Source organism: Panthera pardus, unplaced genomic scaffold (assembly GCF_024362965.1).
Source record: "Panthera pardus isolate Hobbes unplaced genomic scaffold, ASM2436296v1 HiC_scaffold_15, whole genome shotgun sequence".
NCBI classification, from domain to species: Eukaryota; Metazoa; Chordata; class Mammalia; order Carnivora; family Felidae; genus Panthera; species Panthera pardus.
Window position 1 is genome coordinate 919,142 of NW_026526710.1, and position 16,385 is coordinate 935,526.

Here is a 16,385-nt window from a genome sequence, read left to right on the forward strand (position 1 = left end):
TCTCTCTCTCTCTCAAAAATAAATAAACGCTAAAAAAAATTTTTTTTAAAGAACTAGACAAAGATGGATCCTAGCGTTACACAGAGTTCCTGAAAAAGGCATGTTCATCACACGTCATTCTTGGAGGATGCACCTTCTTCACACGCAAACTAAAAACCTTAATCCGAAGATCTCCTAAGAATGACCTACGGATCCACCCTTGATCACCTCCTGTGAAAATACTCAGGAATACAGCAGATGAAAATTAGAGAGGTGGTCTTAAAAAAACAGGTAGAGAAATTCAAAGGAGAAGAAACTCAAAGTCATGCAAAGTGTGAAAATTTCTAAAAACTTAAACAGCAAAGGAAGCGAGCGCCTAACTAAACTCAGGGTGCGAGGGTGGGAGTGCTGGGGTGGGGAGGAGTTTAGACTCAACAAGACAAGCCAGTGCGGCTTCTGCTCTAGCAGCTCACACGCTGGAACTTCTGAGGGTACCCCGGGGGGGTCTGGCCATTGCACGTGTGTCTACAGAAGCCAGCGAGCTGGAAAACCCGTACGGGCATACGTATGGAGAAGCAAGGTCACTTCCTCCAAAACCCTCCCCGCAAAGCGCTGTGAGTAGGAAAACAGGCTACGCCCAGATCTTACCTGGCATCTCCCCGGGGCTGGCCCATTCCCCTTCCGTATCAACAGAAGGCAAAGAAGCAAGGCGTTTAATGCACTCATCAAATTTAATCCTTCCATCCTCGAGCAGAGCGGCTCCCAGAGAACAGTACAGAGCCTCTAAGAAATAGCACTCCAGAAGGTCTGGTTCCTCTATTTCTCCTTCGAGTAGTGCATCCAACATCTTGGTTAACTGGGTTACCTGGTGCCCAGGCAAATCCCAGATCAGCCCATTCATTCCACTCCCCCACCCCAGGGTCAGTTCTGGTCATAAACCTCGGGATCCCAGGTCCCAGCGCGGTGGGAACCTATGACCCACCCTATCGGTTCCGTCAGATGGAGCCTGGCACCTTGTCCTGCACGGGGTCGCCAAAGAAAGCAACCTGTGACGTTACAGTTTACCCCTCTGGCATCTCTGCTTCCCTTGGCCTGTGGGTCCACCTTTAGGGAAGCTTCTCTCTTTGCTAACAGGGATATTTTCTCACCATATTTAGGTCTGTCTGCGGAACGACGGTCTTCAGCTTCTCGCCTCGTCTTCCATCCACTGTCCCTTCCACAATCACGTCGATGAGATAGGGCACATACTTCTCAAAGAGACTCTCTAAATTGCTTTGCTCTGCCTATAAAAGAGCAGAATTGCAATGCATTTTCGAGGGCTCCTTTAAGGGGAAGTTAGTGGAAAGCTGATCTTGGCGAAAGAGGGATGAGAAAGGTCTTCTGATGAAGGGTAGATTTGGCAGGTGAGTAAACCCCGATAACAGCGCCTTCCGTTTGTGGAGAGATTTGTCCTTCACGGTGCACTTTCATTGCAAAGCGCTTCGTCTCACTGCCATAGCATCTACCCCGCCACCTGGGAGGGAGGGAGGATAACAGGTCCCATTTGACAGAAATGGGGCTGATTATCTTCAAGTTCAAGTGGTGCGGCCACAGTCATCTTGCAAAGAGGGCAAAGCAGTGGAAGCCCCTCTCCCTATCAAGGCGCTGAGGACCACCAGGGGTCGCAGGGGCCCTGACACAACTCTCTCTCCCTCACGACGGTGCCTCCAATGGTCCTATCATGCTTCCCTCGGTCTTCTCTTCTCTGGGATAATTATGTCCTGGTTTCCAATTCACCATCAGCCTAGCAGTCCTTCCAGTGATACACCCAAACCACCTGCGTCGCTTTGAGAACGCAGTCATGGTGTCCTGGGTGTGTGGTCAAGCCACTAACTTCACGTGACTGTCACACCTATCTCTATACTTTTCAACAAAGCCTTTTGTTACAATACACATTTTAGCAGCCACGTGACACATGACATGGTTTGAGGTCAACTAAAACCGTCAAAACTCAATTACATGACAAGCTAGGTCCTTCACATTGCATTCATCCAATTCAGCAAAAGCTGGGCCCCTCTAGAGAGAAGTCTCTCAACAGCTGGGCTTGGCTGCAGCAGGAGTTGCCAACTACAACCCACAAGCCAAACCTGGCCTGCCACTTCTTTGTGTAAATAAAATTTTATTGGTACATAGACATGACCATTCGTGTACTTTAGCTGCTTTCATACCACGATGGTATAGTTGAGTAGTTGCAAAAGAAACCAGCCGGCCCGCAAAGTTTAAAATATTACTCTCAATCCTTTTACAGGAAAAAAAAATGTCAACCCTTGATCTGGACTACTGGAATCATCACGTAGCCCTGGGGCGCTTAGGTGGCTCAGTTGGTTAAGCGTCCGACTTCAGGTCATGATCTCACAGTTTGTGAGTTTGAGCCTCGCATCAGGCTCTGTGCTATCCGCATAGAGCCTGCTTCAGGTCCTCTGTCCACCTTTCTCTCTGCCCCTCCCCAGCTTGTCTCTTCCCTCCCTCCCTCCCTCCCTCTCTCTCAAAATAAATAAATAAGCTTAAGAAATGAAAGAAAAAAAAAAAAGATTACCTATCCCACCAGCTATGGAATTATCTGGAAATCTAGTAAGTGTGTCTTCCAGGTTTTCATCCAATTTATTGATGCTCTGACACTGTGCTTAAGATCACAGGCAGGTCAAGGTCATGGCTTTAACTACAAACATCCCCCTGGATTATGTTTATTCAGCTAGGCACGAATACTAATAACTTTTAAGTTCATTTTAGAAATAATTTTCACCTTGTTTTGTATTTGATTAACCCATCTTTTCCAGTACGGTTGATATTTCAAGTTTTTAGGATCCACATAAACCATTCCACATCGAGACACAGTTGCAGGAGAGGCATACTGTAAATCTCCAACCTAGAGAAATAAAGGAAATCAGTCACGTCTAAAGCTATGAACAGCTGAACGGCATGTTTAAAGGCCTTTGCTTTGGGCAAAGTTTTCACAACTGAATAAAACCCAAGTCATGCCCAGATTAACATAGCTTTCATGAGGCTTCCAACTGAACACTTAGGTTTATCATGGGAAGGTTATACATTTCTGATGTAGCACCTTTTTAACTTTTCTTTTACTATAAATTAATATGAAAATTAATATGCTGTAGAATATCTGACAAAAATAGAAAACTATAGAGAAGAAAATAAGTTACCCAAAATACCAACACCAAGAAATAAACATTGTTTTGGACTGTTTTCCTTTCAGTATTTTTTTTTCTTCATTTTTTAAAATATAGTTGAGATTGGGTAGTATAAAACTTAACACATACCCATCTAAACCAGCAATATTAACACACCTATCTCTTCATGAGAAAAAAAAAAAAAGACACTGTTCAGTCAGCCAATAAGGTAAGAAAATACGCATGCATTGGTGAATTTTGCAGGCCAACTTAGGAACAACTTTAACATTAAGCTGAAGTGAAAACAAGTCTCAGGGCCACAGCTATGAAAGAGGTTCAGAGGCTATGATAGAAAGTTTGCAAAGACAAATGAAAAGAAAATTAAAGGCAAATAGTGTGAGAGAAAAAAAGAAGGCAACTACAAACTAAGACCAAAAAAAAAAAAGGCTCAAAAAGAAAGTAAACATAATAGCAGTATACTAGTTGGCTCTACAGTAAATATTTCCATATTCATAATAATGTAAATACTTTTTACTGATTTAACTGATGTAGCAATCAGTTTAGTTTAGTATTCTGAGGAGGGGAGCGAGCTAGCGTTGTGAGAGATGAACTCTCGCTTTCATAGCAGTCATAGCGTAGATACTGTGTAAACTTGATACGGGAAGAAACAGCATGCTAAGTGTGTCCTGTACAGACAACAGGATAATGATCAGCAGAAACAACCCAAGAATGAAAAGCAGTTACCTCCGGGATACGGTAAAGAGGAGTAAGAAGAGTAAGGGAAGTATTGAGTTGTCCTCATCATAAAAACTCTTCTTGCACTGTTTGGATTTTCTTTGGTCATCTACATTTATTACCAATTTAATAAACATTTAAATTCTTAACTGCAAGACATATTAAAAATTATTTTTCATCACTACTTGCCTCAAAGAGCAGAGCACAGTGCGCTTGAAGCCGAATGCGCTCACCATTGGCCAACGTCAACAGCCTGTTGTCGTCCATCACAGAATTCATGTTTTCCACCCACAGAGCATCCACATCACCATCAAATAAAATATACCTACAGCAACCCAAGAAAAGTAAGCCAGGCTTTCTCATGGAACTTGGTGTCCCTTTCCCATTCATGACGAATGTCTTTTTCCCAGGGTTCTGTAGCCAGGACCTGACACAGAGCACCCAACTGGGTCCAGAGGTTTGACCCATAAAATCAAAAGGAAAAAAACAAACAAACCATAATATCTGTGTGAGTCAGTCACTGACACTGAAGAATAATACAACTTCACACAAAAATCTGAATTTCTTGCTTCTCTTGCAACCCGGAAGGCTGAAAACACAGACCTGCGCTCCTGCCTGGGAACAATCTGCTGGAGCTGAGCAGCAGCTGTGTGTGGAGACGGATAGGATCAGAGTCTCAGTCTTTTCTTAAAACTGAGAATATCAATTGCTATTGGTCACTGGTTTTGACACCAACTTTCCTTACGGTAAGGTTAAGAGCAAAGGAAAGTATTTCATATACCCTATCCGTGTATGATGGATTGAATGTACTTTTGGCTCCCAAAAGATACGTCCATCCAGAACCTGTGACTGTGACCTTATTTGGGGGGAAGAAAAGATTTTTGCAGGCGTTAAGGATCTCAAGATGACAGCATCTTGGATTACCCAGGTGGGCCCTTAGCCAAGGACAAGTATCCTTATAGAGAGCAGAGTATCCTAGCAGTCGAGGAGACAGAGATAACACACAGAGAACTGACATGGCATCTGGCACTTTGTGAGCAGGGCCTTCGACATCTGATTCTAAGTCTGTGGGCGTCCATGCATGAAACTACAATACTATACGTTGTCTTTTTTTTTTCCTTACCTATAACATTCAGATAATTAATATGAGGCTAACCCAGGCTCTCTCCCATTTACAAAGGTACTCACTTTCGCTCCTTCTTATCCGTCGGCCTGTTGATCTCCCGGAAGATGTTCGACAGCACCCCGTCTGTCCAGTCTCGGGTGGTGGGGTCCAGGATGCCATAGAGCTCTACGACACTCACGGCTTTGGGGTTTAGGATGTACAACTTCGTCATCAGCCCGAGCCTAAACCCAAGGAGAGAGGCTGCAGCTGTGGTCCAGGTGGACTACACATTAGGAAAACAGTCTGGGCTGCCTAGGTGGGGGTTAGATGTTCGGGATCCAGTCCAAAATTTCAAATGCAACCCACACAAACTCTCCCCTGGGCTTCTCCATCACCGTCAATGGCTTACACTAAATGCAAGGGAACAGGGTCGCCTGCGTGGCTCAGTCAGTTAAGCGTCCGACTTTGGCTCAGGTTCATGATCTCACGATCCGTGGGTTCGAGCCCTGCATCAGCTTCTGTGCCGACAGCTCGGAGCCTGGAGCCTGCTTCACATTCTGTGTCTCCCTCTCTCTCTGCCCCTCCCCCACTCACACTCTGTCTCTCAAATAAGTAAACTTAAAAAAAAAAATTTTAATGCAAGGGAACCATGTTTCACCAAAAATATGGCCCCAGCACAAGCAAGGTCTGAACTGAAGGCAGAGCCTTGCCTGTTCAGGGCAATGAGAAGCTAAGTTACGTACTCGTGCCTGTGACGATTTACGTAAAGATTTCATAATACGTGTACAGGAGACAACAGTCGTCCAGGACTATGTAACACACCCTTGGACCACTAACGCTCAATCTCTCGTATCTACGGGATGTCTGCTCTGTGCTGCTGACTTTGTACGTCATGTGGATGGGGCATTTGCCACCATAATGCCTGCAAATTCCTGCAACACGATGGGATGAATTCGTCTACAGAAAACCACACCTCGCACAAACAGTTCATAATTAACTACCTAAAAATAATGGTGGCGTGCAAATACACATATGTGACAGTTCTATCAACTACCTAACAATGAATTAATTAAAGAACAAAAGGCAGGAGGGCTATGGCACAACCCACCTGAAACCAGGGAGCCACTGTCCAGTGGCTTTCTCATAAGAAACATAAGAAGAATTAAGAAAAAACGGCAGTCACTCACTCACTGATCTTATATAGACTATCTAGAAATGTTCACATCACAAAGATCGTAAGTCTTGATTTAGATTTTTGCTGGAATATTCGCACGCAGCAAAGTCTTTCTGGGACCTAGTTATTACTTAGGAGGAGAGCGAGAGGTGAGAAAACCTGTTTTCAGTACAAGGATGGGCACGACAACTCACTCCAGGTCTTTAGAATGTTCTGTATCAGGAGTGTGAGATCCCTTTCCTAGCTCCCACTGGGCTGGCAACGGTTAACTCATCTGGGGAGGGGACACTCTGTTTTTGGCCACTCTGATACCATAACAAGGGTTGCATAATGAGCGTCCTGCCTTACTTTGAAGGAGCAACCTGAACACCAAGAAAATACAACTTAACCAGTTAATTTTCGAAATATCTTTATAAGGTTGTTTGTGAAATACTTCCCTCACAGATGATCCCGGTCACAGGGTGATGCACACAAGGGTCACTGTTTTGCCTTCTAAAATAGGTGAACTAGGGGCGCCTGAGTGGCTCAGTCAGTTAAGCGTCTGACTTCGGCTCAGGTCATGATCTCACGGTTCGTGGGTTCGAGCCCAACGTCGGGCTCTGTGCTGACCGCTCAGAGCCTGGAGCCCGCTTCGGATTCTGTGTCTCCCTCTCTCTCTGCCCCTAACCCACTTGCATTCTGTCTCTGTCTCTCCCAAAAATAAATAAACATTAAAAAAAAAAAAAACCTCACTCTCTCTCTTAAAAAAATAAAAACAAAAATAAATAAATAGGTGGACTAACTCAGCAATGAAACAAATCGAGACACTTCGAGTCTAAAGTGGTGTTTAGGACACTGATGTGTTCAGGTTTCAGTTTTCAGGACTGTATGTTTCACTCTGTATTGCATGCGATTCTGAAGCTGACTGGGTCATGAAAATAATCGGTGGCCATGAAGCTAAGGTATTAAAAATGTTTCACATTCCTTTCTGACTGGATTACACCCTGGCTTGAAAATGTCTTCCCCGTGGTAGCTGTATGTAGTTTCAAACACGAATGAACTTTTTACTTTCATGATTTAAAAAAAAGGCAGACTTTTAAGACAAACCTAACCTCCCAGGAATCGAGAAGGCAAAGTGTAACTAGGTAATAACCACCACGACCGGGCAACGAGGCCCCCTCCTCGGGGTCATACTCACTTGGTCTGGGCCTGACACAGGGTGTTAATGACCACGGACTTGCCCCCTCCCGTGGGCCCCACCACCATGGTCGTGTGGCGGGTCAACATGGTCTCGAACATCTGAACCACTTTATCCACCTGTGGGGCAAACATCGGTAGCTAGGGTAACACAGCTTTTTTTAGGACAGCTTTATTGAGCTATAATTCCCTTACCATGCGATTCACCCACCTCAAGTGTGCGATTCGGTGGGTTTTAGTATGGGCACAATCACGACATTCAGTCTTAGAGGGTTTTCATCACACGTTCCCCCACCCCCAAAACTCTGCACCCGTAGTCAACCCTTCTAAGCCCTGCCCCCAGCTGCGGGCGCTGTTCATGTGCTGTGTGTTCCCATGGATCTGCCCCCTCTCCATAAATAGATGGAATGACATAAATGGAATCACACGGTATATGTGGGCCTTTGCGTCTGGCTACTTTCAGCACGTTTTCAGGGTTTATGCACATTATATGGTGGGTCAGGACTTGATTCTCTTTCGTGGCTGAGTAAAATCCCATTGCACGGATAGATCACATTTTGCTTATTCATCTATGGGTGGACATTTGCACGTTTTCATTTTTCCCCTCTTACAGATAATGCTGCTACAAACATTTGTGTACAAGTTGTGTGGACACATGTCATTTCTCTTGGGGAGATACACAGGTCATATGGTTAAGTCTGTGTGCAACTTCTTGGGGAACTGCCGGGCTGTTTTTCTAATAGCCGCTACACCATTTTACATTCCCGCCAGAAAACACGTTGTTGTAAACAACCACATCCAGAGGAAAACCTCAGCGCCAGGAAAGGTGCCAAGAGCTCTCTCATCTGTGGCCAGTACCTGCTGCCCCAGCCCGAGGCCTCTGGGTAGCCTGATGCCCCGAGATAGCCCGACCAGAGGCAGCCACCCTGGTCCTGAAGCTTTAGGCATTTAGACCCTCAGCAGAACACTCTGGCAGTTCATGGCTTAATGATGACATATACAACCTTACAGACTTGAGATGATCAAAATCTTATCGGTAACATTTAATTTAATAATGGTTGGACCCCAAAGCAAATACTTCAGTTATCATATTATGCCAAAAACAATGGGTGGGTGATACGTACATACAGTGGGAAACTATTCTGCCTTAAAAAGGAAGGTGATTCCAACACATGCTATTACACGGATGAGCCGTGAAAACGTGCAAAGTGAAAGAAGCCAGTCACAAAAGGACAAATACCTCAGGATTCCACTTACATGAAGTCCCCAAAGGAGTCAGATTCATAGAAGCAGAAGGCTGGGTGCCAGGTAGGTGCCAGGGGCTGGGGAAGCGGAGGGGAGGGGGGAGTCGCTGGTTAACGGGGACCGAGTCTCAGTTTCGCACAATGGCAAAGTTCTGAAGATCTGTTTCACGATATGAATATACTTAACACTACTACCCTGGACTAAAACTGGGTAAGACGGAAATTTTTATGGTATGTGTACCTTACCACAATAAAAAAAAAAAAAAAAGGCAGGGAAAGATGGTTAAGACAGTAAATGTTATATTATTTCTATTTTAATGAAAAAAAAACAAACAAAAACAATGCAAAGGACCCAGAAGAAGCCCGTGAAGTCATTTCACGCTGCCTCACCTGGACAGGTAAGACAATGTAGCCGTTCTCCTGCTGCACCTGTTCTACGGCGTCATTAAAATCGGGGTAGCGAACACGCGGGCAGTCCAGTCCAGGAAACAGATCGGAAATCAAACCGAGGAAAAGAGGGACGTCCTCAAATACAAACTTGGGCAGGTTCATGTCTCGAAGGGCCCTCATCAGCACCACATCCTGGATGGAATGAAACGGACATCTTCAAAGATATTTCTGAAAGACCCGGACACTGGTCTAGGAATCCTCTTATGAAATATAAAATGAAATTTTCTATAAATTTTAAGACACCAAGCACTGTCAGCACAGTCTCCAGAGAAAAACGTGAGCCTGTTGCCCACAGAGCAGCACTGACTGAAGTCTGCTTCAGAGTAGGCCCTGTGCTTTCATTGCACAGGGAAAAAGACACAAAATTCGTACTCATGCTTTCTTGAGGCCTGGGTTTATCCCCATCCCTCCACCCCACCATCCTGCAATTGTGGATTGATCAGAGGCATCAGAAACTGTGGTGCTGTGGAGACACTGAAATTGACCTATGGTAATAAATCAAATTAGAAAAAACAAAACAAAACATATGATGGCTAAGAGACCCAACTGAGTGAGGCCAGCAAGCCAGCGAAGTGACAGCTAAGGCTAAACCTTTCCCACGAGTACCACATAGTAGCCCGTCACCCATCCCGGCGGTTGTCAGGTGCGTGGGAACCGAAGACCCAGAGGACGTGAGTACACGTGGCCCCTACCTCTCTAAGTTCCGAAGAGCCTCTCTTCAGCTCTCCGGCCATTACCAACACCGACTTCAGGGCTCTCAGTCCAAAATCATAGTGGTGTTGCTTGGAGAGCTGTTCCCGGGCCAGCTTGTACAGGACAGTCATCTTTTTGGCCAGCGTCTTTTGTGATCAAAGATAATGACGAACAAAGAAAGAAAATGACCCGAGAGCAAAGGGACAGCATTCTACAAGCAAAACGGACGTACGGGTGCCCAGATTGAACTGCTCTATGACCAAGCGAACCCGACGGAATCCAGATAAAGTCTGTAGCTGAGCTGAAAGCACAGCGCTCACATCACTTTCCCGGTTCTGACAACCAGCCTTGGGGGTGTCAGGTGTCATCACTGGGGAAGCTGGGGGAGGGGCACACAGAACTCCCTGCTCTTTGGTTGTCACTTCTTGGGAGTCAAATTATTTGAAAATAAAACTCACAATTTTAAAAAGGGGCAGGAGAATGGGGGGGGGGGGGGGAGGGAGAGAGAGAGAGAGAGAGACAGCAAGCAAGCTACACAGAATGCAAACTTGCCAAGCCCCCAGTCCGAAAGCAGAGCCAGGGCGGAGCCTGGGCCGGGCAACCACAAGGCCTCACCTTGGCCCAGAGGAAGCCCTCCGAGAAGAGCATGATCTCACAGATCTGCTGCAGGTCGGGCACGATCACCACCACGGGCCTGAAGAGGGCCTTCACTGACTCGGGCAGCTCCGTGCGGCCAGCGTAGCCGGGATTCATGGTGATGAAGATGCCCATTCTCGAGTCCAGGGAGATCTCCTGCCCTTCAAACTGGAGGGTGACAGGAGAGGAAGGGGGTTACGGCCGGCAGACATCACCTTCAGCTCCCTTCCGTTTCCGGGTGTCAAACGTAGAGCCCTCGTGCTTACGGCCTGAGTGTTCTGGGGGGCAAGGCTTGCCCTCCCCCAAACTCTGATCCAAATCAAGGGTCTGCACACTTGAGAAGTGGCAGGTGGGGGGAAGGAGCGCAGCCTGGGGATGGTCCGAGGTGCTGTGTGAGCCCCAACAGGTCACCTAACTTCTCTGAGTCGGTTTCCCTTTCCGCAAGGTTGTGGCGATTGAGCGAGGCGATCTGTGCTCGAGCACACAGTGTGGCGCCCCACGCAAAGTGGATTTTCATTCAGGTTACCCGTGACTCCCCGAATCCAGCCTCAACCCCGCCCCCCGGGCGCCTGGACATCAACCCTTCCCACCTCTTCAGCCTCCGGGTGCCTCGGGGACCAACAAACTGCAGGGATCTCAACATTTTGAATTTCTTTAGCCTACAGTTGAGTTTCACCTGCCTCAACTTTTTTTTTGCTAAGAGCTTACGATTTTATTTCTTTCGCTGGTCCACCATAGAGACAAAAAATAGGAAATTCTATTTTTATGAGGCACGGATGGCCTCGGTGACAAGGGGGGCAGCCCAGCAGGTAGCTGATGCTCCCCCTGTCCCGTCCCCCCAGGCTGCACTGAGACCACTCCCACCCATGTCCCAATATCCACAGGAGGCCCAGACTGCCCCCCGGAGATGACGGACGGGTTATTTATTATTTAGCCTGAATGCGTTGCAGGTTCAATTTCCCTCCCTCACAAGCAGTAAGGCCAGCCCTGAACGATTTCAGAAGAACGAATTAAAAGGAAATCCACCCAAAGCCCTTCTGGGAATCCCGAAAATGTTTACCAGTGCCTAGTTTACATAATCTCTCGACAATGAGCCACACCGAGGCCCGGGAGGAAAGCAGGCGGGTGGCTAGGGCCAGGGAGGTACCCCCGAGCGAACCCGCACCAGCCTGAGCCACATTTGGGTCCCGAACTTCTGAGGCTCTGTAGGACCTCAGAGAATACACAGGAGATTTCAGGCACAAAGGACGGACGGACGATTCCAGGCAGACAGGGAGGTGACAAGAGTGCAGGGCACACGGGGACACAGGGGCAGGAGGGGAAGCAAAGTACACTGGGATCAGAGAGGCCCTGGTGCAGGGGACTGGTCCGGCCACTCTGGTCCCTTTTGTTACAGAACCCACTTCTGGAGTGTGCAGATCATATAATTAGATCATGCTTCTCCAAATTCTCATCCAGCTTCATCAGATGGAATGGATCTTATTTGTTTATTTATTAACTTATTTGTTGTGCTGAGAGAGAATGTGTGAGTGAGCAGGGGAGGGGAAGACAGAGAGGGAGACACAGAATCTGAAGCAGGCTCCAGGCTCTGAGCGGTCAGCACAGAACCCGACGCGGGGCTCGAACTCACAAACTGTGAGATCATGACCTAAGCCGAGGTTGGATGCTTAACCGACTGAGCCACCCAAGGCGCCCCATGGGACATTCATCTTTAAGGCTGCCTTTTTTCTCAAACTTGGGAAGTGACCACGAATGTTTTTCTCCTTTAAAGGGGGCCCTGTACGTCACTTATTTGAGAACACTGCCTTGCCCACCGATAGCAACTCTGCATACGTCCGGAATTAGTTCGAAGTTCTTAGAATACCGCAGTCCTTAACTGTCAAAGATGCTGATAATTTTGGAAAACCCAACCATCTCAATTTGAAAGCAGAAGTCTGTCAAATCATCTGTCAGCAGCCTGGTGCGGAAGGGCGACTACCCAGCACCTGGTGAGGTTTCCGCCCTGGAGCATGTGGTCCAGGCAGGCCCCGCGCTCAGCCTCACCTGGAACGTGGTCACCTGATGGATCAGAGCGTTTCGGATCGTCTGAATCTGGGACGAGATGACCGACAGCACAGAGGCGTCGATTCGATTAAACTCGTCAAAGCAGCCCCAGGCCCCACACTGGGCGAGGCCAGAGAAAATCTTCCCAATGGCCTAGAATGAAAGAAATGGCAGCACAAGGGCAATTTTTATCTTTCAAACTGCAAGCGATACGTTTGCGGAGACATCGCCTAAATTAAAGCAGACAGTGAACATCAGGTTGGCGGAGAGGCAGCTGGCCAACCACCCCACGAATGGATCTTTCTGGCAACACTTCCGGGACCCTCTCACGGGCCAGCTCCCATTCGCAGGATTTTACAAACTAAGGATTTGCATGGAAGACTCCAGATCTCTGGCCTCTCTTGAAATACTGGAAACTCTAGCAACACCGGGTCCGCTTTCCCAAGTGGTAACAACCACAGCTGAACAGTGGCTCCCCCCCCGCAGCCGAAGCACTGCCTTCTACTTGGCCACAGTCTTCACCACTCCCTATTGTCTCTATCTGCTGCTTTCCTCGTTATCTATGTGGCTCTGGTGGCATCTCTGTTTGCGACGCTTGCTCTCCAAGCTGCTAACAAAGCCGACCCGTGTACGTCCTGGGACCGGGGGCGAGAGATTCTCAGCTCGACTCTTCCAGCCGCCTCCATGTGTTTTCATGGAAGAGAATGAGGTGAGATGCCTTCCCGCCATGCCCCACTTTTAGCTCTCTGCCCAGTAACACAGCACCGGGAGGGACGACGAGGCCTTACCTTATAATCCATGCCTTCACCGCAGTTGGTTACAACACAGAGCAGGCCCAGGGCTTTGGCTAGATCCTTGGTGGTCTCGGTTTTGCCAGTCCCTGCCGGGCCAGCAGGGGCCCCTCCCAGATACATGGACAGTGCCTGTTATGAGCGAAATGCAAAACATACATTGGTCTGATTCTCACAAGGAAACGGGCGTCATTTCCCAAAGCGCTGTGATAATCTATGTGCGACATATACGTGTGGCAACGGACAAGTTCACACTCACCCTTCTTATTATTTACTTGAGAGAGAGGGAGGGAGAAGGAGAAGGAGAAAGAGAGAGAGAGAGAGAGAGAGAGAGAGGGAGGGAGGGAGGGAGGGAGGGAGGGGGAGGGAGGGAGAGAGAGAGAAAATCTTAAGCAGGCCTCACGCTCAGCATGGAGCCCAATGAGGGGCTCGATCCCACAATGGTGGGATCATGACCTGAGCCGAAATCAAGAGTCAGACACTCAACCGACTGAGCCATCCAGGCATCCGACACACTCACCTTTTCTGATAGTCACCATTCTTAACGTTTCTTTTCTGTGTTTTTCCACTGACCGCTACCGGCCACCCCCCACCGCATGATACAGGAACCAGTATACCCAGGACGAAGCAACATGCGAGAATCCGTGCCGACACTAAGGACAAGGTCCACGTAGGTCCCAGAGTTGGGGCTCACGGACACATGTTCATCTGTGCAGTAAAGGATTAGTCCTCCCCAAAGAAAGGTTTGGCCCTTTGTCTCCAGATTCTAGGAGTTGACCTCTAAGCCCCGGGAATGTCCTGAGAACAGTGACCTTGGGCCACATGGTATCAGCGTGACTTCTAGAGGGGCTGGAGACTAACGTCGGCCATCGGGGTGATCAGCCATCGCTACATGACCAGTCCCCAACTGAATCCCTAGACACCAAGGCTCCGAGGAGCTTCCCTGGGTGACAATACTTCATGCATGCTGCCACATGTCACCGCTGTAAGAAATGATGCCGTCTGCACAACCACACCGTGAGAGGAAGCTGAAGCTTCGCGCCTGGTCTCTCCCGGACCCTGTCCTAAGCCTTCCTACTGCCGATTTTGATCTGCGTCCTCTTGCTATGATAAACCACAACCGTGACTGTAATGGTTTTTCTGAGTTCTGGGAATCCTTTTAGCAAATTATTAAACCTGATGGGGGTTTCAGGCGCCACCTGAACCTGCAACAGCCCAATCCCAAAAGGTGGCAAGCCAGTCACGTTCCAATCTGAAACTCATTTACGGGGTTTAAACAACAATGCCCCTCACTATCGGCGTTAATTTCCTGGGGCTGCCCTAACAAATTACCACCAAGTAGGGGGCTTAAAACAACAGAAGTGTATTCGTTCACAGAACCTAGGGCTGGAAGTCTGAAATCGAGCTGTTGGAGGGGGGAGGGGGCACCCTCCCTCCAAAAGCCCCTGGGAGGGATTTCTTCGCTCTGGTGGCTCCAAGCATTCCTTGGCTTGTGACCACGTCATTTCCAACCCCGGCCTCTCTTAACATCACCTTTCCTGTATCTCCGTGTCCTCTCCTCTTCTCACAAGGACACCAGTCACTGGCTACAGGGCCCTAATCCAGGGTGTTCCCAACCCCTGACTAATTAAATCCGCAAAGACCCCATTTCTAAATAAGGTCACCTTGTGAGGTTCCGAGCGGACGTCAATCGGGAGGGAGGGGGCACGGGTCAACCCGGTACAGTGTCTCCGATCACCCTAATCCTGCTCAGCGAGAAACCCGTAACCACAGGCAGCCGATAACCACAAGGTCCAGGAGGCCAGTCACCTGAGTAAGGGTCAGGTAAATCCGGTCTGTGAGCGGCGTAATGACCAGCCTCCCGTTCAAACCCATGTACTCGTATCCGTAGCCGAAGGTGCCGGTGCACTGGCGGATGTTCAGCTCATCCGGCCCCCGGTCCCAGTAAAACCGCAGCTGACTTTCCCATTCAAACTCCCGGGCATCGAGGATGCTGGAAGGTGACAAGCGGGAGACGCGGTCAGAGAGGCGGCGAGACGAAGCGCGGGGCCGGACGCGCCGTGAGACACCGGCGCCCCGGAAGGGCCTCACCTGCTTCTTATGAAGGAGTCGACTATATCTCTGGCATGAACGTCGATGATGAGGACCGTGTTGTATTTCTTCCTGTCGTTTCTGCTTAAGGACATGGTGATCCGAGTGACCAGCTGGTCAATCTGCTCGTGCATCTTCTTGCCATAGTCCTTCATGGCCTGCTTCTCCCCTTTCTGCACTTTGCGGAAGACATCCTCCACTTCCCACGTCCACCACACCTGGCTGGCGGCCAGCACCACCATCCCCTGGTACAGGAGCATCCAGTCGACTCTAAAGGGGAAACAGCGCGCCTGCTCGAGGGACTGGTACCAGACAACAGCCCCTGGAAGAATTTAGTTCTTTGATCTGGAATGGGCAAAGGCAAAGGAAGGGCTCTAGGCAAGCAGATGGCAAGAAGTCTCCCGGATAGACAGGAAAAGCCCGAGCCAACCACACGCGCACATGAGACCGTGACAGCTGACCGTGTAGGGAGCTGCTAGATCGCTTTGAAAAGACGCCTTTATAGACCTTTCAGAATGACTTCATATTATGGGAACGTTATGAGAATGTCTACATTTTGGGGACGCCTGGGTGGCTCAGTCCGTGAAGCGTCTGACTTCGGCTCAGGTAGTGATCTCAGAGTTCATGGGTTCGAGCCCCACCTCGGGCTCTGTGCTGACAGCTCAGAGCCTGGAGCCTGCTTCGGATTCTGTGTCTCTGTCTCTCTCTCTCTGTCTCTCCCCTGCTCATTCTCGGTCTCACTCTCTCTCCCTCAAAAATAAACGTTAAAAATTAAAAAAATAAATAAATAACAGACCCACAGCTCTAAGTTCCAATCCAGGAAAAGTGACTGTGAATTACTACGTCATTATCCTGATGACATACAATTAATGGCAAAATAAATTTAAAAGTGTATTTAAAACAAAAAAAAGATCAGGCTTTACCACCTTGCTTTAAAGTTGTATGGCACCTCGAAAACCTAAATAGTATCTATAATTATGACCCCTGCACACTAGATAAAGGTGATGGGGAACCTGGGAAGCTGGAAATCAGGAGAGGCAGAAGCAAGCCAAGCAGAGAAAATAAGGTGACTCAGGGCACAGCTAAGGTGACCATGATGGCGTC

General features: G+C 48.3%; 1 protein-coding gene across 3 annotated transcripts in view; it reads right to left on the reverse strand.

Moving 5' to 3' along the window:
- Nucleotides 1-16,385, reverse strand: part of DNAH10 (dynein axonemal heavy chain 10) — a 151,910-nt gene that overhangs the window by 53,314 nt on the left and 82,211 nt on the right. For all 3 annotated transcript variants that reach the window (XM_053901932.1, XM_053901931.1, XM_053901933.1), the window contains 13 exons: nucleotides 15,282-15,551; nucleotides 15,000-15,183; nucleotides 13,188-13,322; nucleotides 12,400-12,552; nucleotides 10,336-10,524; nucleotides 9,720-9,866; nucleotides 8,968-9,159; nucleotides 7,335-7,453; nucleotides 5,067-5,225; nucleotides 4,068-4,203; nucleotides 2,762-2,884; nucleotides 1,128-1,262; nucleotides 628-844 (listed from right to left, as the gene is read on the reverse strand). In XM_053901932.1, the coding sequence (XP_053757907.1) occupies nucleotides 628-844; nucleotides 1,128-1,262; nucleotides 2,762-2,884; nucleotides 4,068-4,203; nucleotides 5,067-5,225; nucleotides 7,335-7,453; nucleotides 8,968-9,159; nucleotides 9,720-9,866; nucleotides 10,336-10,524; nucleotides 12,400-12,552; nucleotides 13,188-13,322; nucleotides 15,000-15,183; nucleotides 15,282-15,551 (2,159 nt within the window). The remainder of the gene's footprint in view (nucleotides 1-627; nucleotides 845-1,127; nucleotides 1,263-2,761; nucleotides 2,885-4,067; nucleotides 4,204-5,066; nucleotides 5,226-7,334; nucleotides 7,454-8,967; nucleotides 9,160-9,719; nucleotides 9,867-10,335; nucleotides 10,525-12,399; nucleotides 12,553-13,187; nucleotides 13,323-14,999; nucleotides 15,184-15,281; nucleotides 15,552-16,385) is intronic.